General features: G+C 38.8%; 1 protein-coding gene across 3 annotated transcripts in view; it reads left to right on the forward strand.

Annotated features, from left to right (window-relative positions):
- Positions 1–25,670, forward strand: part of LOC145991014 (uncharacterized) — a 135,592-nt gene that overhangs the window by 85,304 nt on the left and 24,618 nt on the right. For all 3 annotated transcript variants that reach the window (XM_083126675.1, XM_083126677.1, XM_083126676.1), the window contains exon 2: positions 8,350–8,500. In XM_083126675.1, the coding sequence (XP_082982801.1) occupies positions 8,350–8,500 (151 nt within the window). The remainder of the gene's footprint in view (positions 1–8,349; positions 8,501–25,670) is intronic.

The raw sequence follows: 25,670 nt of genomic DNA on the forward strand, positions 1-25,670 counted from the left end.
GTCTAGCTTCTCCCCCATCGAAATGAGACAAAACACGATCAGCGTGCGCTACCTACCTATATACTAGCACCATCTATCGACTTAGGCCGACGTGTTGGGAAATACAGGTACCTGGCAGAATTGAAAACATGGCGAAATTGCGCACACCCACCTTACGTCATGTTGTTCATAATCTTCTGAACTGCCCAGTGCAAGTTTTTATACGTTCATACAAGAGAAACCATTACACATTTTACTGCCTCTGAAATTTGAACTAACCCAACCCATGCATAAGAACACATTTGATCGCATAGAGAAAATTGCTAAATTATTTGGCCTTAGTGAAAAAACAAATAATTACCTAATTATAATGATGGTAGGAACAGGTCGAAATCCACGTACATACACGGCCAAATTTTTAGCCTATCTAGTACCATATTAACTTCGAAAAAAAAGCATTAGATTTGATCATCGTTATCATCATTATTCTCCTTATATTCTATTTATTATAACTACTGTTGTGATTAAATTGAAATCGTGCACACATGTAAATTTATTTATATTTCAATTTGCTTTCAATACTGTAGTTTCAATATTGTAAAGTTTATAATTTTAAAATATAGGCCTATATTTTTTTAATTCTGTGAAGTTTACTTTTGTAATCCCACAATTGTGTCGTGAATAATATCTAACAGAAAAATTATTTAAATATCGTGGTTGTAATAAGAAATCATACGTCTGTTATATTGCTGCCAGACTGTTTTTTCTCTCTTTTGTGTTCAATAAGGTTATTTTAGCGTTCATTACAATATTAATATTAAATGTTAATTGCCTCTTCGTTAATAGTCCAGTAAGAAAGTGGAAGACCATGTATCATTTAAAGGAAACGTATTTGTAAGACGATAAAATAACCCGGGAATCATATTTTTAACGAAGGCTCCCGGCAGCCATCTTGAAAAATGGCAGCTATCTTGATTAATGAAAATTTAAATACGTGTCTCGTGAAATTGTTAATAAATAAATTGCACTGCAATTTAGCGGTGAAACCATTGAAATATAGTGTCTGGTTTGGGAGGGACTACGACGGTAACTGCCGTAAATTGAAATCCGCCTAGTGGATTGATCAATTATAAGAGCGAAGAACTCTTCGAAGGGTGATACCTCTGCTGATTCGCTCGTTATGATATAGACAGACTTCCACATAACACGAAAACTTGCCATTGCTGTGGCGACGCAAAATGTGGACCAGGATAAGTCACTCACCCAGAAAAGCGACGCCCCCCAGTTTTTTAGAAAAAGTAGTTTAACTATCAACATAAAATGGTATCCGTATCATTAATACCATATACAATCTTCTACATTATTTTTCGAACTTATCAAAATTTGTGTGTGCCCCCCCCCCCCCCTTTCCCTATCTACCACTGTGGGCCCCTTTCTAAAATGTTTGTAGCGCCTCTATTACCAGTTGTGCAGGTTCGGAAAGTGTATTAAAGGCTGAAATAGAATACATTATTTTCCCTAAATTGAAAAGCAAGCCACGTAGATTTCAACATTTGGCCATTGAGTGCCTGTAGTAAATGTTTTATCCTAACAATGTGAAACTATTATAATTGTAGCTGGTCTTGTTCACCAGTATGTACATGTGATTTCAGCCTACGTATTTACATATATTTACATATAGACTTGATAAGATAACGGATAGTACTAACACAATAATTCTAATCATATGCGAGGAAAACTTGCAATTGGAAATTAATTTTTACTTCTTTTCACTTTTCAAGAATTACCTCGTCAGAATCATTGCTATAATTACGTCTGTGCCACTTTACCATTTCTCACACAACATACATTATGACAAAATCTCAACCTTTATGTTTCAAACGTGACTAGTAGCATATATAAAAATTTCTCCAGTAGTCACTTCTTAGGTATACCATATCTTCGTGCCGCACGCTACAACGTAGAAACTGACACGAATGCTGGTTCACATGACGTTAAAGAAATTAACAATTTTGTATCTTCGCATGTCGTTTTCAAGAGGCATTACGTGTACTTAAAACACTTTCGCGTCGAATGGTTTCTACCTGAATGTGGGATAATTTCATTTGCTTAGTTTCGAATCGTGAATTTATCTTGTAATGTTTTTACTTTAATTACAATCTATGTTTGATTAATTTTCAGTTCAAATCACGACTTATATAACTTTAGTTTTATAAGCATCAAACAAGGTATTATACACGAAAGAAACTCTTAAACGAAATTTATTATAATTTTATTATTCTATTTTGAGGCGATGAGGATGAATGATGACGAGATTTGATGAAAAGCGCACATACAAAGGAACACACATGTCCAGGCCGGGACTCTAACCAGAAACCCTCAGCGCCCACATTCTGAGTCAATTACTCACTGCGCTGCCACCAAGTTGGCTGAAATGCTTTAAACTAAGCTTCTTTCAACTAAGGTAATTGCTGCACAATCTTAAAATTAGCATTTTAACGGTGGCTTTTGCTTTAATTTACAGTAAAAGCATTATACGCCTATATAGTACACAATATTATACTATAATCATTAGCGTCAACTTCAAAAAAAATATTGGGGAGGGGGGCAAAATTGACGCAATCGTTGTTATATATAATATCCGTCTTCTTGAGGAATTTTGGATCAGAAATTGTCTTGTCCTCTCCCCTAAGTCAGCGCCAATTTACAAGGAATAAGAATTAAAACGATGAATAAAATAAACACTATACTAGACTAAGATAGAGATATTTGCAGTTATGCAGCTTCTTAGACAGACATCTCTCATGAGACCTACAATTTAGCAATGACCTATAGGTCTTTTCTACTCTTACGGCGGGCGCCCTATATGCATGCTGGCAAGATAAGTGGGGGGCGGGAAAGCGACCAATCCAGCGCGATCAGAAACGCAGCAGCCTGTAGAACGAGGTGTGTGCTGCACCTACCCTCCTCGACCTCGTAACTCTCGGCGCCACCGCTGTTATGTGGTTGGTCTGCGGCACATTCCACGTTCCCCACTTCCCCTTGCCAGCATGAGAGTTACCCGCCGTAAGAGTAGAAAATATATAGTTATTTTGCTTCAAATAGCCGCGATCAACAGTTAATAGGAAAGAATGACATTCGTCCCCATATAACTGTTCGAGGTGCTCCCCTTACTATCCCGGGAATATGTGTGTATTGTGTTTGTTTATATATAGTCAGAAGATATATTTTAGAGCGTTATTTTCCAATTGATGCCCACGGTGATCCGCAACCATCAAGGGGGTCCATGAAGTCACTTTTGCATGGTAAAATCACGAATTCTGATATTTTTAGTGAACTATACTTGTTGCATTTCCAGCCGGCGGCTGGGAAACAGCGATCAGTTGAATTTTCATCGACTAACATCGGGCATTTTCGAGTCACAAGACACCGAACGCTGTTACCGACACAAAAAAAATAAGCGGCGTATACACCAAACGTTGCCAAACGTACTGTAAAGCGAGTTGAGTTTTCCGACAACGATATGGTCAGCACTAGAAAGCAACGGTGGTTAATGGCACAACTGGTACTGCACAATGAAGTTTCCGGAACAACCACCCACAGGTCGGTAAGGAACTGGCCAAAAAGAGTACGCTTGGCAACGTTGCTTCTGAAAAACAATGTTTCCCCTACAGCTTTTACTTCGCAACTGAGGTTGTTGACATTCATCGAGCCACCCCCACCCAGAAGAAGATTGGGGGACAGAAAGTTACAGAAATAGCCGTGAAGGTCAGTCGCCAGCTGCTATGGCTTTTGAAAAACAAGGAGTCCGCATCTCTTAACTATTTAGGAATAATGGATTCAGAGCATGACGGAATCAAATGAAATGTACTTCCCTTTTCCTACCAACTCAGAAGCGAGTTGGAAACTCTTCATTGCTCCTGTATAGATAAGAAAGTTGGGGAGGGCAGTAGCAGGCAAGGCCAGCATGCAAACTTGTTTCCAGCAAGCTTTCTGTTGGGGTCTTGGTAGCAGTGTTGCCACATGAAGGGAAATTTCCCTTTTGCAGGGAAATTCGGACAGAATTTTTAGTCAAAAGGGAAAAGGGAATTTTGATGGAAAATACCACAATTTCAGGGAAATTTTAAAACAACTGACTATACACTATTACAGTTTTATGTTAATTTCCAATTTCATATCCACATTTTAATCTTTTTAATATTTTTCTGTTCCTTCTCATTCTGATCCTTTGAATATAAACCTGTATCTATTTCTGTTAAGTTTATTGTACGTACGTCGCTTTTATGCATCTTCGGATAATAGTAACGATGAGGATTAACGATTTAATGGTTGCTGACCGCTTTCAAATCTGGGACATCTGGCAAAAAAGCGATGAAGCTGACATGTAGGCCTATGTGAAAAATTTGTTTAATATATTTATTTATTCGAAATTGACCAACGTAAATACTACTACTAGTGCTACCACCAGCAGCACTAATAATAATAATAATTGCAACTGCTGCTGCTACAAGTATTTTATTATTGTTATTATTATTATTATTTGATATTGTTTAGGTGAAGGGAAAAATTAGTCTGAAAAGGGAAATTTTGACACTTAGAAAGGGAAATTGTGCCCTCATATTGTGGCAACACTGCTTGGCAGTTTGTGGAAGGATTTTGTGTGTTCCTACCCCCCCCCCCCCCGGCCTCTTTCTTTCTCTCTCTCTCTCTCTCTCTCTCTCTCTCTCTCTCCTTGTGCTTGTGTGTGTATATGTGTGTGTGCGCGCGCGCCGACACCTGTTTCATTTTAAGTTTGTCGTATTTTATTGCATTGACTAATTGCTGTTGTGACTGGGTTAGCATTGGAAACAATGAAGGATCAAAAATACAAAAAATTCATGGCATGAGTAGTAAGTAGTAGAAAAGGTAAGGTAAAGTTCGTCGTCCGTATAGGACCGTGCCATGAAGGCACAGTTAGGGGATGTGGCAGTAGGCAGTGGCCGTTCTCGAGTTCGGCCATTTTGGAGGTCAATGATCAGCATCACGCTCCAGCCGTTTTTACTCCCCAGGGATGTAGTAGAAACGAGAAAATAAAAATGTTTTACATTTCGCGTATGTGACAGTATTCTTTGGATATTGTCTTGGAAGTGTCTGTTAACATCCTAACCCGCAATTTTGTTTATGGATAAAACTGGCTGAAGGCCGCGAGTGTTCCTGAGAAGTAATGAGCATATCACATAATGCGCAATAGTTTGGCTCGAGTTTTTCGAAAAAAAAATAATTAAAAAAACAAAATATACAAATCAGTTCTACGAATGCTTACGTCATTGTGACCATGGAGTGCATTTTGCACACTAACGAAGATCTGGCGTCTAGACATAAGGTCAGTATAATGGTCTGTGGGGTTTGGACTGTGTCCTATCCATCTACGTTTGTAGTTGTCCTTTCACAACTTTCATCTTAACACACCTTTCATTATCCAAAAGTGGAAGAAAAGCGAAATAAAATAAATAAATAAATCGGTTATTGTGTCCCTGCGTTTTTTTAATTTATCACCATGACCCAAAATTAATGTTTCACTGATGTAATGCATCACTATGTATAATCATGTGAATTATTTTCCGTCATCATCGTGTGCTTATTCATTCCTAAAAGCATAGACTCTGACGCCGTTGTCCTTAGTGTAATTGATCTTATTGTGTGGAAGTTTTGATGTAGGCAAAAGAATGGTTAAGAATAAATCTCAATTGATTGTTCGAAATTTAAAATATAATAATTCCGAGGTGACGCATATTAACTGTTCTTAGTTTGATGTCAAAGAACGATTTTTCCTATACATTAAAAAGGATTCCGGCCTCCGTGGTAGAGTGGTTAGCACAGCTTGCTTAATGACCGGCCTTGGCATTGTGTTCTTTCGGTGTTCATTGTGAGTGTCGCTTCATTCATTTCATCATTTCATCGAGCATCCTCATCGTCGCGTTTAGCCAAAAGTGGCACCAGAAGCGAATTAAAATAAAGCAAATCAATCAATCAATAGAACAGAGGGTCTCCGGTTTCATAGAGCAGTATGCAAAGCAATCAGTCATGGAGGCCCTCAAAATTGAAATAATAATTCCAACAGAAAACCTGATATTAGAGTTTTTTGAGAGTTTAGGCATATTAAAAATTCACATCAACCAACAACAATTTCACCTGTATTGTGTGATATATGGTTCTGCCCTAATAATTGATTGATTGATTTGCTTTTATTTCACTTCGCTTTTTGTGCCACTTTTGGCTAATTTGCGAAGATGGGGAAGAGTGATGAGAGCCCGGAAGTTCAGGCATTTATTTTCGTTAAAATAGGCAGGCAAAAAGTCATTTATAATGTGGAAAATAGGCACTAAAAATGAAAAATAGGCAAAATAAACCGAAAAAAAGGCACATTTGGAAGTCGCTTACTTTTATCTATAATTTCTTGCAAAATGTTAAAATCTACATTGGGAAGAGCATTTCAATTTTCACCAAATTCACGCACGTAACCATGTAACTTACCACTTAATGGTACACTAAATTTCGGCATAATGACAACTACACGATTCTTTCCTTCCAAAAACTAACGATAGAGAACTTGATTTTGGAATTTATATAAAGGCCCTTGGGCATTAGTGCTGCTTCTTGTCAATAACGTCCTGACACGGACGCTGGACGATGACGTAATTGTGCAGATGTTCTGCAACAGGTTTTCAGCAGTCAATCATGCACAAGGAAATGTTAACCGAAAGGCAATATCCTAACTCAGCATGAAATACTTTTTTCTCACACTTTTCTCCTTCAGCAATGTTGAAACATGCGTGAGTTCAATATTACTTAAATAAGGCGAAAATTATTCACATAATAAACGGAAGAAAAATAAATGCCAACAACGTTTTTTGGGAGAAAAATAATATATACTTACACTTTTTTTAAAAAAATGGTCCAATTTCATTGAAAAAGGCAAAAAAAGGCATTATAATTAAAAATAGGCAGTGGGGTCCCAAATAGGCAAAATAGGCAAAATGAAAAGGCTTCTAAAACATTCGAAACAACATAAGAAACGTACATCCGGAAAAATTTTATCAATATATGCAGTAGATAAAAAGAGGCATTTTGCCAAACTTCCGGGCTCTAGTGATGATATAATGAAATTGATGAATGGACACTCAGAAACATCCATGCCCAGACCGGGACTCAAACCCGGGACACCTTGTCTTGTGCATGGGACCGGTGGCCATCCACCGTCGTGAGGATATTGAGGAGCTACAAATGAGTAGCGTGACGCGGTGACGGAAACCTACAACGACTGAAGGCTTGTCTTGCTGACCACACGTCACCCCATAATTCCCACCTCGGCAGGTGGAAGTGAGGCCGGCAGTCGGTAGGTAGAACCTGGTCCTCACGGACTGTTATTATTATTATTACCATCTTCAAATAAAGCTTTATCGTTATATATTAGAGAGAGAGAGAGAGAGGGGGTGGGGTAGGAACACACAAAATCCTTCCACAAACTGCCAAGACTCCAACAGAACGCTTGCTGCAAACAAGTTTGCGTGCTGGCCTTGTCTGCTACTACCCTCCCCCACTTTCTTATCTATACAGGAGCAATGAAGAGTTTCCAACTCGCTTCTGAGTTGGTAGGAAAAGGGAAGTACATTTCATTTGATCCCATCTGTACACATGCAAATAATTGTAACCTCAACTCACGTCTCAACTTGACTCCGAGTAGGTATTCAATCCTCTGAGACACTACACACAGAAAACTAAATGCATCATATCGATTGATGCACAAAACTGTGTTTTATGGCTTCTTCAAAGAATCAGATTCACATTTGATGCATTTGGGTGCATTTTTGTATGTCGTGAAATAAACACCAAAGTGCACCATTTGATTCAAGTGAGGATTTATTTCAGTCGAGATGCACTTCAATGCATCAGTTGATGTTCCTTGATGCACCTTCCTGCATCTTTTTGGATGATGCACTCAAACGTTTTGCCTGAGCTACAGAATTTATGTAGCTCAGACGAAATGTTTAAGCGGTTGAAGTGCATCGTCAAAGAAGATGCATTCTAGTGCATCAAAACGCATCAAAGTGCATCAAAACGCATCAAAGTGCATCAAAACGCATCAACTGATGCATTGAAGTGCATCTCGACTGAGAGAAATCTTCACTTGAATCAAATGATGCACTTTGGTGTTTATTTCACGACATACAAAAATGCACCCAAATGCATCAAATGAGAATAAAACACACTTTTGTGCATCAATCGATGCATTCTGGTGCATCAATCGATATGATGCATTTAGTTCTCTGAGTGTACTTGAAATTCTTACCACTCAACACTGCTATAATTTATTTTCATTCTTCTTTCTAGGTCCTGGAACTGATGAAGGAAGTCGCAGAGGATGAAGACGATTCCAGCGACATCTCTGGTTACCATTCGGATTCCGATTCCGCCATAATGATGTCCGGCAACTCGCCGTACATCAGCAAGAGGGCACGGTATAACTTCCTAACCCGTTCCGGTAAGTGCAAATTGAATCTTGCCTTTGCTATCCGTTTGGGAATCTGCATTGAATTCTGGGCAGATGGTAGAAAGCAGCTTCTTATTATGATTAACTGTCTGCAGCGAACGGTAAACGAATGCACGAGAAAACTTGCATATTCATGAAGGGAAGAAACTTCCTGAATGCTTCGTTCGCAGCGTCAATGAGACATGTAAGAGCTATAATTTTTATGTGCTCACAGGCAGCATCTTATACAATGGAGAATGCGCTAAGTAAAAGTAAGATTATTAGCGGAAGTGTTCCAGTTCTTTGACAAGCCGGTGAAAATTGGAGCAGTGGAAGCTGCAAATGAAGCGTTGTCACAGATTCTATCACTCAGTTTCTCTTTTGCGGTAATCAGTACGAGTTTTCATTTGTTACCTTTTCCGGCAGATTGTAACTACGTCTATTTCAATTGTGGTCATTTTCGGTCAGGAAGAACTACGAGAACTCGTATTTTATTCTGAAACTATAAGAAAACAGCTAAAGATGGCGCAGGAAAAAGACATTGCACATCACTTACTTTGTTAATGATTGTGGGAATATGTTTTCCCGCCAGAGCATGTCTTTTGGATTTTGATTTTCGTTATCTAGCGCTGCTGTTTCTGCCACTTTTGACTAATCGCGACGATGAGGATGAGTGATGATTTGAAGAAATTGATAAAGGAACATTCACAAAGAATATCCATTCCCAGGCCTGGATTGGAATCCGGGACCAAGAAAATGTTAGATTATTGTGAGTGCAAGGTTATGAGAGAGAGAGAGAGAGAGAGAGAAAGAGAGAGCATTGGGGAAGGGGCAGCCTTGTAGTGCTACTTCTATAAGTTAATCGTGACGATGGGGATAATTGGAACTAAAACCTTTGGCTTCACAGCGCGTACACTCCAACATGGATTTATGTGGAAAATCACTATCAAGATACTTGGTTGCACAGAAGTAATGACGCAATAAAAATGGCATTAATCATCACATAACTTATTCACTTCCATGAAAATAATATTATTCACTTGGTGAAAAACATAGAATTAAGTTACGAACCATGTTTTCATGTATCTAACAATTTATTCCAGCAAAAAGCGGACATCGAAGAGAAGATATTGCCCCCTCTAAAAAAAATAATTCTCAGTCCCCACACCATAATTTCCGCAACAGTCGAAGAACGTAATAGCAATGCACAAGAGTTGGATATCCTCCTCCCAAATTTAAATCTCAGTAACCCATAACTAAAATTCCAGTCATAATCTAATACCTAAAATTGATGTTCAAGAGTTGGATATCCCCCCCCCCCCCCCAAAGTATAATTCTCAATCCCCACCAGAATTCATGTGTCAGTTTAAAGCCTAATATGTAAGAGTTAGATATCCCCGCCCCGATAATACATATTACCAGTTACAATTCCCTTGGCAGTCTATTTATATATATACCAGCAATGGTTAATTGATAACGTAATTCAACTTGTGTCCAATGCTGTGCTGTTCACGTCAAATTTACATCATAAAAAAATCTCCCCCCTCCAAAGTTGGGTGTTCGAAACGTGCATCCACAAATCTGCCTGTGAGCACCTCTGCCCCTAAATACTTACTTTTCTTCACCTAATGGATTAAATATGGTGCACGTAAGGTGCAAACGTTTTTACATATATTTTAGAAAAATATATAAATGTTGAATTTTATATTATTTTAAGGAAAAATCACCCCCTCAAAAAGAAAACTTTCGATGGCGCAGTCTGTTCCATAATATCAAAGACTTTAGAGAGTTCACTTGAGCGGTTGATAAGCGAAAGATATATTTCGATATCACGAAATATGTCTAGAGACCAAATAAATTCAACATTTTTGTACATGTACCCCAAGATATTCTTATTTTTATGTTCTTAATATCAATCTAAAAATAAACTACAAATACACAAGCAATAATGTGTACACATGAAATAAATCAAGCATTTATTTGTGCTCTATATGTTTTGTTAATTCTTTACTAATTACTTTCAATGTCTTTCCATACCCATAGGAGTTATTACCCTTGGTTAACTGTCATTGCCCTATCGATATATTATCCAGCGCAAGTTAAAAAGCAACAATGGTACATTATTTTTGCCATTTGTGCATAGAACGTGTCATCATTTATCGGAATCGATATGAGTAACCTATTTATAAAAATATTATTTTACTTGACTCATTTCAACGAATCATTTCCATATTGAAGAATTAACTAAAGCAACTTGGCGTTCATTGGTCACTTTCAAAGCAGAGCCTCCTGGTGGATAGATCAAAGATAAGAGCGAAGAACTCTTCGAAGCGTGGTATCTCTGCTGTTTTCGGCATTTTTGCGTGACCGGAATAAGGTTATAAAAGTTTCGTGTTATTTCACATTGTTTTTGTCCGCTAAATATATAGGTTTAGACCTACATACATACACAGCCATAAAAACACAGAAGATGGAAAATCATGATATTTAGCCCTTTGTGTCAGTCTTTTCTGTTTTATTGTATTTCTATTCGATCATTTCTTGTCGATTGTTCGAATTGTAAAACAGCAGAATCGTGTACTTGTTACCTGTTCAAAATTTGGCCAAATAACAATTACACCTATATAAACGAAATTATACTCCATGGCTAAACAGCCCTCTAAGAGCCAGGGTCTACCAGAGCGAGTTTTCATTGGGTGATGCGTGGTCAGCGCATCGAGTCCCATCACCGCTGTTTTTTGGCTTTCGAGACTGGTGCCTGTTAGTTTTTATTTTCAAGTAGCTCTCCAATTGTCCTCACGATGCTGCGTCAACGCCGAAATTTTGGGGGCTCCCACCAGGAATCGAACCCGGGATCGCTCGCAGCAAAGACGAGAAGAGCGCTTTATTCTTGGAATCGAACAGCCATATCTCCATAACTATTCATGTGCAATAATTAACAACAAACAAAAGAATGAAGAAAGTTACAACATAATCAGATTGAACATTTAGTTATGTAATTACTTTACCCTACTCTGGGACTGATTTTTCATTTTATTATAATATGAATTATGCCGCTAAATTTATTTTCAAACTTGTATAATATCAATATTGATACTGTACTAAGTGCATCCGTTATATTGAAACACTTTCAAGTTTTCCTTTTTTTTAAAAAAATTGAACACAAAGGAATAAATTTAACAAAAATACAAAAGACCAAGAAAAATAATAATATATTTAAATCATTAGATTTCTTATTTAATTGTTTAGTATCATGAATTAAATATCTGTAATTATATTTATATGCCAATAATTAAATGTATTTACATTTTAAATGATTATTAAATAGGCTATTGTCAGTAATTAACAATATTAACGGGATATGCTATTTACCGATATGTGCCTCTTCTTTTTTCATTATTTTTGGCTTACTGTATATTTTTAAAAAAACTTTGTAGCATTCCTGAGGCTCATAGTTTACACTTATTTGTTAATGGTTCAAAAAAAGTCCCGATTTCCTCTTCCGACAAGGGTAACTGTTACGTTTCTGACTGAAATGAAATATTGCGAACTATTTATTAGGTAAACCACACTATTTAAATATCCCAAAATATGAAAATAGAATTTTGAAGTTACACCTCTTCTGCATTTATTCAAATCGAACAGATTTAAATTCAAACAATATTTTTCTCGCAATTCACACATTCCCGCACATTAAATTACCAACTAGGGCTACCCATAAATTTTAAGAAAACTCGCAGCTCACAAACTTTCAACGATTTATATTCTGAAAGTAATTCTGCTTAAAATATTACCACCCTTTCGAGTATAAACGTGCTTGCACAAAAGGCGCAAGGAAATCGAGCGTAATGTAAATATGTAATTATGCAAAATGTTTGCATTCAATGCCTGCACTTTTTTCTCAGCGGAAGGTAAAAACGGCTGTAAAGTTGAAATGTCAAGTCGCGGAAACGATAAACTTGATTCTTCAGAGAAAACAGTCCTCCTTCAGATAACGAAGTTGCGTTGTATAAGTTGTAGGTTAGTATGTCAGATACTTGTTTTCTTTTTTATATGTCGCTGCATTGTTGAGAGCAATCGCTGAAGGGCAATTGTTATGCAGAAAACGAATTTCATTAGACACCTATTTCGTGCTTTGTTCTGCTCCTCCATGCTTTTTGGAGCGAGTTTTTATACGTTTCAAAATATGTAAGCTCCAAATTCGCCCCCTTTTTTCTTTTGTTCTTGCTAAACTCCTTCAACTTTCACCTACTTTCATTGTAATATTGTAATCTAATCCGCACATTAGAAATGAGGAAAGGAATACTCATCTTGCAAGTTTTATTAGTTGGCGTCGTTGTGTGGTTTTTCGGCATACATTAAAAATACATATAATATTTTTAAAATGTTGAATTAACAAAATGACAAATTCTAGGCATCTACTTTTGGGGAAAGGTACTTTCTGCCTCCCCTCCCCAAGTAGCTCAGAGGCAAAAGATTGATTAGTATAGAATAGAACAGAAGGTAGGCGATACCAACTACAGAAATTAGCAAGGAAAGCGTTTTTTCTTCAGAATTATATATTAAGCTGCCGCCCTGCGTTTAAACTGTTACTATACGAATATTTTTGAACACACGGTTATGTTTTCAGTAATTTTTTGTTTGTCAGTATATATGTATGGAATATTTTAAGGAAACATTATCTTGAAATGAAAATATTCAGCATAGAATGTTATATTCCACGATGTTTTCTTAAAATACATTGTGTGTGTATATTATATACCGTATATGTATGTACGTATTGAATATTTATTTTTATTCCACATTTCACGTTAATGTTTTCTTAAAGTATTTTTGTATCAGACACACACCCCTACTATCCAGCACCGTGCTTTGGATTCTGGCTACGGGACGCGCGCAGGTTCGAGTCTCCTTGGGGAAGCGTAAAAAACTTTTCTTCTGAGATTTCGGCCTGTGTATGAAACCGGTGGTCACCCACTATCGTGAGGAACGCAACGAGTAGCGTAATCTGGCCACGGAAGCCTGCAACAACGACTGGGATTCGTCGTGCTGACCACAGGTCACACCTTAACTCGTTGCATGATCCCCCACCTCGGCAGGTGGGAGTGAGGCCAGCAGTAGATAGGTAGACCCTGGCCCGCGCGTACTGTTGCATCACGGGTTATTTTTTTTACTTATTAGACACACATACTGAGTGTTGTAAGGGGTGATTCTCTCCAAATGCACTTAAATGTCATCCTCCCTTCCACGTAGTACATCCTGGACTACATTTTGCAGACTAGGGAGGCTCTGGCGTCTGAACTCACAGCCAGTATAATCCTTTGTGGGGCTCGTGTTGTGTGGTCCATATATGTTTGTGATTGTCCGTTCATCCATCTCGTTTTCGCGATTAACCAAAACTGGCAGAATAGAGAAGTAAAATAAACTCAATCAACACACATACTGACCAACAAAAAGTTACCGAGAACGTAACTGTGGATCCGTATATGCAAGATTGAAACATATGTACTTGTATGTTCCTTTATCTACCCGTGTTGACAGGATCTGTGCGTGAAAGAGTGCGTAGGAGAGGAAGATCTTTTGATTACACATCGCTCGGGGCTTTTGTAGCGTGATGTGTGCAGGAGAAACTAAGCAGACGACTATCCCATGAAGAAGTGGGACAAGACACTTAGCAAGCAAGTGTGCGAATGTCAAGGACTCTAGGGCATTTTCATCCGAGTTTAGCCTAGGCACATTATGCAATGGTTCGGATCGTACTTTAAACTGTAGGCACAGTCCTGATTAACCTATCTGAGCATAAAGTGGACTTGAACTACGTACCTCCAATATGACCGAAATCGAGAATGTATGAAGCCCATATCTGTCTTCATAGCGGATTGCACTAAGCAGGAGAAAATTTTACTTTTTCACGTCGTAACAATTCCAACAAAAGTATAATATTACAGGCATATTTACAAAAACCTCAGCTAATTGGTAACAATATTAAGCCTTGCTGGCCAAGGCAGTCTTTATTATACTCGTATAATAACACACAATACACATAACGTTTCCACCCTCTAACAGGGTCTTCTTCAGACAAAGAATCATTTTATTTTGAATCTTTGTCTGAAGAAGACCCTGCTAGAGGGTGGAAACGTTACGTTTATAGTGTGTTATTATATAATAAAGACTGCCTTGGTCAGCATTTTTAGTGTTTTGTTACTAAGCTAATTTGTTTTTGTTTTTCAATTTATTTAGGCTATATGCGTGGATTCAGTATTTGATTTCTCCACTGGAGAAAAAAAACACTTTTATTTGAGAAGGCTCTAAAATGTAAATAATAAGAAATATATATATATTAAAATGAAATAAAAATATACTAACCATCTGACATAACTAAAATCGTAACGGAATTTGTATATAGTGGGCACGTGATATTTGTAGCCCCAGGGCATCTACGTACACAGTACACAAATGCTTTCGCCTGTAAATAAGATCGAACAATAGTAGAACACAGAGAGAAGGAACTTTCTTTTCGAACGAAGTTTTAATACATGTAGAAATTAGGGTACAAAAAAGGAACTCAAACATAGGAGGAAATTCTCTGCCTGTAACAACTAACGTCATCTTTCGCCTGATTTCCGAAACGCTGTGATTTCCACATGGATGTTACCGAAATTTCATTTTTACGTAATGCTTTCCGCTGGAAATGAATACTTACTTCCCGTGCATCTTTTATTCATGGCCGCAAGGCTATAAATACAAGAAACAATTGAAGATATAACGTGTAATCGTGACAGGTTTTGTACAGGAAAACGGTTGCTTGGAAGTGCAGTTCCGCGGAATTAAATTCACGAGCCGAATTTCGCCGGAGCTCTTTCGTTGGGATGGGATTATATACAAGAAATGAGGATAGAGAGAGGGAAGAGAAAGTTTCGGCACGTAGAAACGAAAGGAAGTTAGTTGATGGAAACGTTAAAAACAAGTTTTGCGTTCTCTTTACAGATTATATTTGAGCACTCTGTTCGGTTGCAGAGCAGTTTTTGCAGCAGTCATTTTTCTATTACTCAAAACTGACTTTCAATCTGTTCATTATCAAGTTTAACAAAAACAGATGTGCAATCTGTAGACAGCACTGCCATTTCTAAGACTTCTCCAGACATTGAAAGCACCTACAATTAATAAAGTCACGATCGTATGCTCTGATGTTTCTCCGCTAGTTCATGGTCAAATGGCCCTTCTCTCCTTTAGCTGCGAGCACTCTGAGACCGCCCTAGACATGGAGTAAACCTACTGTCGGATTAAAATTTATAGATATCCGAGTTTGGGCTCCAATTAAAAATTAACCAGTAGACCTACGTTTTTATTTTCGAGTATGCCTTATATTTTTTTTATCGTCGTGAGAACAAAAACACGTGTGGCCTCCCCGATGACGTAGGGGTAACGTCGCCGCCTTGTAATCAAGGGGTTACGGGTTCTATAAGTGGTGGACGCACATTGCACAGTGGTTCGGATCCCACTTTAAACTGTAGATCCAGTCCCTATTAGCCTATCTGTGCATAAAGTGGACTTAAAACACCAATTCAATTCAAACAAAAGAAAGTGCTGCTTCTCTTTTGTTTCGCAAACGATCGCTCTATTTGAAATTCTATAAATAACGTGGCAACACAGCACGCACTGACTCGCTGTGACAGCCCGCAGTTTCCACGGTTCAACGGACGTCGCTGTGTTCGGTGTTGCCATCTTTACTCCGTTGAATAAAAATCTGTATAAAATCGGTTTCGCAATGCGAATTGCTAGTGATAATGGATTTTAAAAACAGATGCAAAGAACTTTAAAACAAGACCAACATTGTATTTGTAGGACTACCCAATACCAAGTTAAAGTTGTTTCGCAAAATTGAAAAGAACGTTATTTTGACAAATGTTAAAAATCTGAAAATTAAGAATTGTATTTAAAACCTTTCTGTCTGCAACATACTAAAATTTCATCACGATCGGACAAACAGTTTTGGATTTATAGAATTTCAAAAAGAGCGATCGTTTACGAAACAATTTTTTTTTGTTCTCACAACGACAAAAGATAGAAGGTATTCTCGAAAAAGAAAATGGTTAGCATAGATTAACGCAGAATTGAATAAGCTAAATTTTGATGTAACTAGTTTTTATGTAGGTCTACTCGTTAATTTTTAATTGGAGACCAAACACGAGTATCTATAATTTTTAATCCGACAATAAGATTCGGTTCAAATTAATAATATAGTTTTCAGACTATTATCACATAGTCGTCGATTTCCCAATTAGTATTATTTGGAATATTTCAGTGTTCAAAGTGCAACATGCCAATGCAAATTGCAAATGATGTTGGCATAATGAAACTTCAAGATTTCATTAGATGATTAGATCCAGTGGTTGACAACAAATTTAAACCTAATATTTCGTTTGTCAGCAAGCCTAGACATAATCGAATTTATGATTATGCCGCAATTTATTATTGATATTTAATTTCAATGGTACATATTAGTTGATGCATAAAGTTTTAAAAAAAATAGAAAGGTATTTACGATGTTGGAATCGGGCATCGATTTAAGAAAAACAATTTACTGGGTCGCTGTCCATGAAAGTTGAGAACCCCTGTCTTGGTTGGACCCACCAAATTGTTGACATTCAGGCGTAAGCACTAACAAGTATTCAAAGTTGTCTTTGTCCAGGCTTCAGCAGTCATATCTGCAAGAAACAAATCAATCTTCTCGAACACAGTTGGATAATGAAACGAATCGAACACACAGTGAAAATTATTTCATTTCGACACTTCTATAGTTTCATATTCCAGTATGATAAAATACTTTCTTTAGTCAGCTCACCACGTGGTTTTATTAAGTCGTTTTGGATAGCTGGACTGAAGTAAGAAGCGTTGACGACTGTCATATCAGTTCGAAGTGACCACTTGTGTTGATCACGCCATCCGAGAGTCCACATGTAATAACAATAACCGTCTCGTTCTCGTCATGATTTATAAACAACCGTATCATTTTCGATTGTTTTTATTATTGATCTACTTTTATTGCTTTTAGTTCATGTTGGTAAGGGGCTTTTTCTCATATTACGTTACGAGTGTAAATAAGCTAAGGCTGACGTATCCAGAATCTCAATGAATCATGCGTATTGCCTTCAAGGACTCGTAAGCGAGTTGTGTTGTATTTGCACAGATGCCACTACGAGAGGGGGCGTGGCTAATGACGTCAAAACAAGGTTGCCGGCAGTTGTGAATCTTTCACCTGAACTTCCACATGGTGTCCACAACTAAAGTTCAATTTCTTATACACACGCCCTCCGAGCTGTTCAATCCGGTAGGGCTTCCCACCGTGGGCTTGTGGAAATCTAGTAGAGAAGTTGATTTAGTAAGGTGATAATATTTTTATTTAGTTGATTTGATTGAGTGTGTGTTCCTTTGTAGGGGAGGAAAAGGTTCCGGTACTTGGTATATTTTCCGTGGAACATGATTTTTGACACACGTAATATACTCCGTCTGTCCCATAATTATTGTCCGGTACACCTCTGTTTGTTGTTCCATAATAATTGTCCGATATTCAAACTGTGACATTGGTGTATACAGAACAAGGAAATGAAACACGGGAATGAGTAATACAACTTTATTACTCAAGGATCAGTACAAATTGACCGATCAAGAATCCAAAAGAACCTAAATAAAAAGTAATCAATTCAAGATCAATACAAAGTGACCAAGAAGTTCGATAATATAAAACATCAAGACGAAAGAGATTGTTGGTCCAGGAAGGTTGTCATCCCATCAACGAGCTAGATCTAGTGCTGCAGTGTTGCTGTAGCCTCGTCGTAAATGTTTCGAGGACACTCCAAGCGAGATGGCAGGACGTTTCGGCGGTTCAAGTGTGCTTTATGCATATGGGGAATCCTGTAATTGTTCCCACCTTGGACGCGCATAATTTCAATGAGACAGGATTGCAAAGTGAAAAAGATGTTGTTGAGCTTGTCGCGTGTCAGATCAGAGAAATATGTTTCAACGGCGGCGATCAACTCATCAATAGTTTGTGGAGCTGCCTGATGCTGGAGAGACTGAATTGCCCGGAAGTACCCCAGATCTAAAACATTCATGTCCGGACTGTTTGGCGGTTGGCATAGGAGATCCAAAGTGATTCCACCGGCCGCTGCAGCATCCATCCAGGCGCGGACATTGGGAACGATATGCGGACGCGCATTGTCCTGCTGAACGGACACCTGGATTCTCCCTGCGCGCAGTCCACGAGGCCATTGTGCATCTATGGCTGGGATTAACTTGTTGATGAGCATGTCCCGGTGAACATCTTTGGTAACAGTTAATGGTTTGGTGACCATTGTACCAGCAGGACGATTCCTACTGTTCCTCTTGGCAGGTTCCTTGCTGACGAACGGCCAAATGCCTAACTTAACATTAAACCACTGCTTGCGACCAGGATCCCAACGAGGCCGGGCGACGGCAGCCAGAAACATGATATTGGGAATAAAAGATTTGATTTTACATGTTCACTGCGGGTCTGGTTCGTTGGGCAGCAAGTACAATTTCTGACCGTCCTTCATCAGGTAGGACGATTTTTCATCCACATGAACTGTCTCCATCATCATGTTGAACTTCGGATTTCCGCTTTCAGGACAAGCGACTGTGGTAGGATCCAGCATTGACAAGGCAAATTTTAGACGTTCCGTCTTGTTGCTATCAGTCAATAATGGCTTCAGCGCATTCGTATGCACTCTGATCTCTTCTGCCTTCACACGCCTGTGTAGGGTACTCTTAGCATCATTTAGCGCCACTTCCGTTGAACGAATACTCTGCCGCTTTCGCAGCGGTAGGTGTTGTAGTCGTCATGGCACCTTTCTTCACTACGCCAGCCGTACTGTTTTCAAAGATAAACTCGTACACTGCCTGTCGTTTACTGTCCGTGAGGTTCTTGCTACCCCTGTCGCTTCCTATCATGGGTTGTGTGTTCATGGCTGTTCTTCTCACACGTACTCACTGAAGGACTGCTCTACTAACGATTTGCAGCGTGCCTTGCTAGACCGGTTGCCATACAGTGCCACACCGGTATGTTGCAACCCAACGCCTCCTTTTAGTAATCGTCTGGGCGGTATTTCTTGCTCGTTGCGATAAGGTCACGTTGTTCCTCTTCACAATCTTGAAGACTGATCTACTGTGTCTCTCCTCATCCGTGTGCTTTCCATCTGCCTCTTCGTCTGTAATTCCTGTACTACCATTTTGGCATACCGGACTATAATTATGGGACAGAGGGAGTAGTTGTTTCCAAGAACTTTTCACTCTGAATTCATGTATACAGTCTAAATTTTTCCATCACCCATGGTTTCCCTCTGACGAAGCTCCTACATGAATACTTTTGTATGACGCGACACGCTGCACAATAGTCGGGTGTTCCAGTTTCGACCAATTCCGTTTAGTCTAATGTCTTGACAGCACAAAAGCATGTGATTTATGACCCGATCATCATTTTAGGTAAAATAAAATTTCCTGTGAAAAACACATGTAAACTCGGGGTGAGGATTTGAAACTGCCCCAAAAGAGAAAGAAGGTTGATCTTTTATGTTCACAACCGAAAGGTTACCTCAGTATAACACTACTGTCTCATAAAAACTAGGAAGATTTGTCTTCTATTCTGAAGATGATTTACTATCGCAACAGTGTTTGCACTGAGATGAATGAACTTGAATATGAACATAAAGATATGGAGTGGAGACTGTTCATTGGGCACGCTCGGCTTCATGAAGCAGAAGCTCATAGTTTTAAAAATGCATACCGCTTTTATCATGTGAAGTCTGACACACGTGCGTTACGATGGCAGACATGTTACCAATAAACTTTAAATGAAATAGTCTAAATCATCAATGTCTATGAGAAAGAGAAACTTTAGATCTCTTTAGTAAAATTGCACGCACATTAGAAATGAATATGGAATTTATATGCATGATAAATGTAACATTTTGTTGAGCAATTCTAATTTTTACAACATTATATTGCTATTGTATAGCATCATAAGTGACATTTTTACATTCCCCATTGGTGTCGGTTATACACAAGTTCCATTGCTTAATATTTTGTAGAAATATGGCATCTTTCCTGTAGAATATTAAAAATAACCTTTACATTGCAAACAAAATCAATATTCTTAGTTCTACAGGGCTAGTCAACTATCCAAGTAAAGAACATAGTTGACTGCAAAATTGAATTTGTCGTTGTAATCTGTGCATATTTGACGGTGTAGAATAGGCTTCTCGTCAAATTTCAAGAGGTTTTCTTACCTCTCTGCAATAAAATATTCTAGTTTCCGGGAGTCGGGGGAGTGGGGAGGAGCTTTCTACTTTCCTACTTTGTATCGGAAAGAATGTGCAAAACTGCACTATGCTCTATAATATACCTGATGTTACATTGTGTAATGTAATGAAGAAAAACAACGATACGATGTACAGGGTGGCTCAAAACGTCACTTAACACCCTCGGTACAAAGCCACTGCAGCGCGCAACATGGAAATGGTGATGACCAATCGTTATCAGGCCAAGAGGGAACCACATTGACGCCACCCGCACGGTCGGAGGCCATCTTGAATTCAACTTCAGAATTTTAAATGGGAAGGGGCTGATATGGTATATCAAATCAAGCTAGAATTTCACGAGAAATGCAATGGTAAAGGTTTTTTTTATGTATCTTTAACCAGTAAAAAGTTATGACTGAATTCTTGTACCAATTTGCTCCTTTTCGGTGTGTTAGAAAAATGCCTTAAAATTTATTTAGCGCATCGGTAACGTATCGAGATCAAAGTGACGTCTAGCGAGAGAAGTTCGCATGCCATTGCACAAGATTTTAATCGGATACATCCATGAAGAGCTCCGAATTATGAATGCTTGTCGCGAACAATTACAGTGTGACGCTTCCATTAAATGAAAAGTCCTTCACAGTGACAAGGCTAATGTTTATGTTCATAAGGAAGTTCATAAACAGAATATTCGATGCTCTTTATCTGATAACCCATTTTCGACACATCAAAGCTGAATTGTTAGTGCTGGTAAGTTAATGGTGTGGCGTGCTGTGTGGAACACGATTGGTTAGTCAATTTTCCATCAACGGAACCTTAAATGCTTAGGGCTACTTGGATTTGTTAAATAAACAGGTTTTTTCATCCTTGCTTGTGGAAGAAGGTACATTTTACAGAGGTTTTTTTTTTCAATAGGGAGGAACAGCAGAACACTATGGGAACGTTGTGAAGCAGTTTCTGTCCAAAGTTAGTTATCAGATGACAAGGGTCGCATATTCTGTTTATGAACTTCCTTATGAACATAAACATTAGCCTCGTTCACTGTGAAGGACTTTTAATTCAATGGAAGCGTCACACTGTAAATTGTTCGCGACAACCATTCATAATGCGCAGCTCTTCGTGGATGTATCCGATTAAAATCGTGTGCAATGGCATGCGAACTTCTCTCCCTAGACATCACTTTGAACTCGATGCATTACCGATGCGCTAAACAAATTTTAAGGCATTTTTCTAACTCATCGAAAAGGAGCAAATTGGTACAAGAATTCAGTCATAACTTTTTACTGGTTAAAGATACGTCGAAAAAACCTTCACCATTGCATTTCTCGTGAACTTCTAGCCTGATTTGATATATCATATCACCCCCTTCCTATTTAATATTCTGAAGTTGTATTCAAGATGGCTGACATCAAGATGGCCGCCGACCACGCGGGTGGCGTCAATGTGGTTCCCCCTTGGCCTGATAAGGGGTGCGTTCCGAAAGTCTTAACGAAACGAACGCATTCAACGAAAATAACTGGGCTCGTGAATCTGGTGAAACCAGTTAGTTATTTTACGGACTTATGGGACACTCTAGGCGAAAGCGCAGCGCAGCGTATTGTTTAGAGAAAGTTTCCGCATGGCGTCAGCGGAAGGAATGTCCTTATGGCAAAAAAAAAACTCTATTATGGCCACTGTTACTCATTTTAATCACATTCTAAGAACGGTCAAGGCATACTTACCTTGTGCATGTTGCTTCATATCGCTATTAATTGTAATACGTTTTCCGAACTAGTGCAGTTTGAATCCATCAGCACGCGCTTTGTCTGCAAGGAGCAGACGATTTTCACGGAACAAACCAGCATCCTGGCCCGTGCGTTTGGTGAATCTCGTTCTTGCACGAAACGCACGCAATGCGACTTTTGGGACAGCATAATGAAACTCACGAAACGCACGGAAGCACTTATGGAACGGCCAGTTGCCATAACTCGTTTAACGCGTTAAACTCGTGCGACTTTCGGAACGGGCCCAATGATTGGTCATCACCATTTCCATGTTGCGCGCTGCAGTGGCCTTGTACCGAGGGTGTTAAGTGACTTTTTGAGCCACCCTGTATTCAATTCATAAATATTGTAGTTAGTCAGTATCTTGAACATATAACTTCTTATAATATAAAGGTTTTTGTTTTTTATATATTTGACAATAAGCTACATTCTGAACCATTAGATTTTGGTAAATTGTCAAATCTACTGGTTTTACCTTTTGAATCAATAATTGCCTGATATGTAATATTGCTGAGTATAGCCAGTTGCAATTATCATGTAATTGTTAAATCTGATATATTAATACCTGCTTTGGCATGTTTACCGGCATTATACAGTATTCCAAGCTGCAATTAACTAAACGCTAGAAGCATACAAGTTGGGTCATAAGTTCTATGATATGCAATCATAATATTTTACCGCTAAGTTTTATTTCTTTTTGCATTACCATAAACAAAACCTTGAAGGGAAGAAGAAATAATATATTTCCCTATTGCTTCTTCATGATGGCATTTGCAAAGGCCACAATCCGTCAGAAGGCAATAATTATCCATTGCCCCGAGAACTTAACTCTGCCAGGCTTCAGTGCAATGCAACACCATTAATCTCCAGATGCCTATCGCAGGCGAATCTAACCAGTCCACTGTCAACCTTTATCTGATAGGAACTCTTGCACTTGAAAGCAACTCGCCTTTTGACCTTGAAAGTACAGGGTAGTTGATGGTCCACTTTGTGCCATGACAACAGTAGTAGGTTTAAAAACTAATGCTGGGGCAGCGGGGCCAGACTCGAATTGGCGCCGCCTCCTAGGATCACATTTTCGTTAAAATTTTGCGGATTGTGGAAGTCTTGCATTACCAGGATGGGAGAGCTTCACCCTTAAAAATCGTTTAAAAATCTAAAGGCATCTAAAAATTATGCAGTGACGAATGAGACGGGATGCCGACCGTCCTTGTAAAGAAACCCCACCCCCAGCAAACTAGGAATCTTTATATATACCTATATAGAGCATTCCCTGACATTCGCTACGAGATTCGGCGGCAAGCGGTCCGGCATCAGCGCTTGTCTTTCCCGGTGAACGGGGTCCGCGACAGTCGCTAGAGTCTGCTATTAAAATTACAGTTTTCATATTGTGTACTAACCTTGACTACAGAAGGTGTTGAAAATGATGTCCCTCTGCTGCAACACATTCCTGGCATCTCCGAAGGAAATTGGCATTTACACGTGCAAGTTCGTCTACTGTAATTTTAGCGGCTCTAAATGCTGTGGTTTTTGAAACACCCGTTTCTTGTGAGAGGCGGTGGATAGATTTCCGAAGAGACTGTTCTAACCTTTCTCCTATCTCGTCGAGGTTTTCCTCAGTAAGTACACGTGGCTTTTTCTTTTCACTTTTATTCACTCTAAACTTTTTTACGAGGTTTAATATAGTGGTCCTATGTGGAACGGGAACACCAGGAAATTTCGTTGCAAAACGTCGTCGCACTTCTCCACAATTCCTCTTTCCGAAGTAACACTTGACACGATAAATCCTTTGTTGTAATGTAAACTTGTGTGGTGCCATATTAAGCCACAATCTTCAACACACGGACACGACACAACACAACTTCATAGGGAGGATTATACTGGCGTCAGTCTGCAACGTCAACGAGAAAGAGCGAAGGCAGGAAGAGCGAAAGAACAGACTGTAGCGTGCGACTGTTCACCGTTCACCGGGAAAGGCAAGCGCTGATGCCGGGCCGCTTACCGCCGAGTCTCGTAGCTAATGTCAGGGAATGCTATGTATGTATGTATGTATGTATGTATGTGTGTGTGTATATATATATATATATATATATATATATATATATATATATATATATATATATATATACAGGGTGTACCAAAAGTTCCATTACCCCTCTTTCAATTGTAGACAAACCTGCAAAATGTTATTTTAACAGCATGCGTATGATGAGAGGATGGTATACCATTAAATCAGACCAATGACCACTATTTATTCCAGAGGATCTGTGTGCACACCGCCATTTTCATGGCACAGTATTATTTGCCTCCAGGTGCGATGTGAAATCCTCCGTAACATAAGATGTAAGATCTGGATTTCGGGATGGCCATTTTAAGAGAATTCCTCAATGATGTGTTCAGAGACAAACGGATTGGACGAGGATCACCAAATTTACCAGTACCTTTAAAATGGCCATCCCGAAGTCCAAATCTGACTCTTGTGATAATGGGGGCACATCAAACAGAAAGTCGCCCATAATCGTTATCAGACAACTGAGGAACTTCAAGAAGCTGTTCGCAGTGCGTTTGGTTCCTTCACTCCAGCCACGTTACGGAGGATTTCACATCGCACCTGGAGGCGAAAAATACTGTGCCATGAAAATGGCGGTGTGCACACAGAGTAAATGGTGGCCATTGATCTGATTTAATGGTATACCATCCTCTCATCATACGCATGCTGTTAAAATAACATTTTGCAGCTTTGTCTACAATTCAAAGAGGGGGTAATGGGACTTTTGGTACAACCTGTATATATAAATGGATGTATGTGTGTATATATGTGTGTTTGTTCCGGCATAACTCTCGAACGCCTGGAGTGATTTCAACCAAACTTGGTACACGTATCACTTGCAATCTCGAAAGAAATACTGTGCACCCTGGCACCCATACGGGTGGGGTGGGAAGGGGGTGACATGTAAAAATAATCGAAATCGACAGGTATTAGTGTGGAATCCATAGTTTTCGGGGCCGCTAAGATAATAGTGACACTCCCAATGGCGTTCAACTCCACGTTCATTTTACACTATATTTAGAATTCATTATTTTCCTGTCTAATAGAAGATT

The sequence above is a fragment of the Lepisma saccharinum genome, chromosome 8 (assembly GCF_977018435.1).
Source record: "Lepisma saccharinum chromosome 8, izLepSacc3.1, whole genome shotgun sequence".
Taxonomy (NCBI): domain Eukaryota; kingdom Metazoa; phylum Arthropoda; class Insecta; order Zygentoma; family Lepismatidae; genus Lepisma; species Lepisma saccharinum.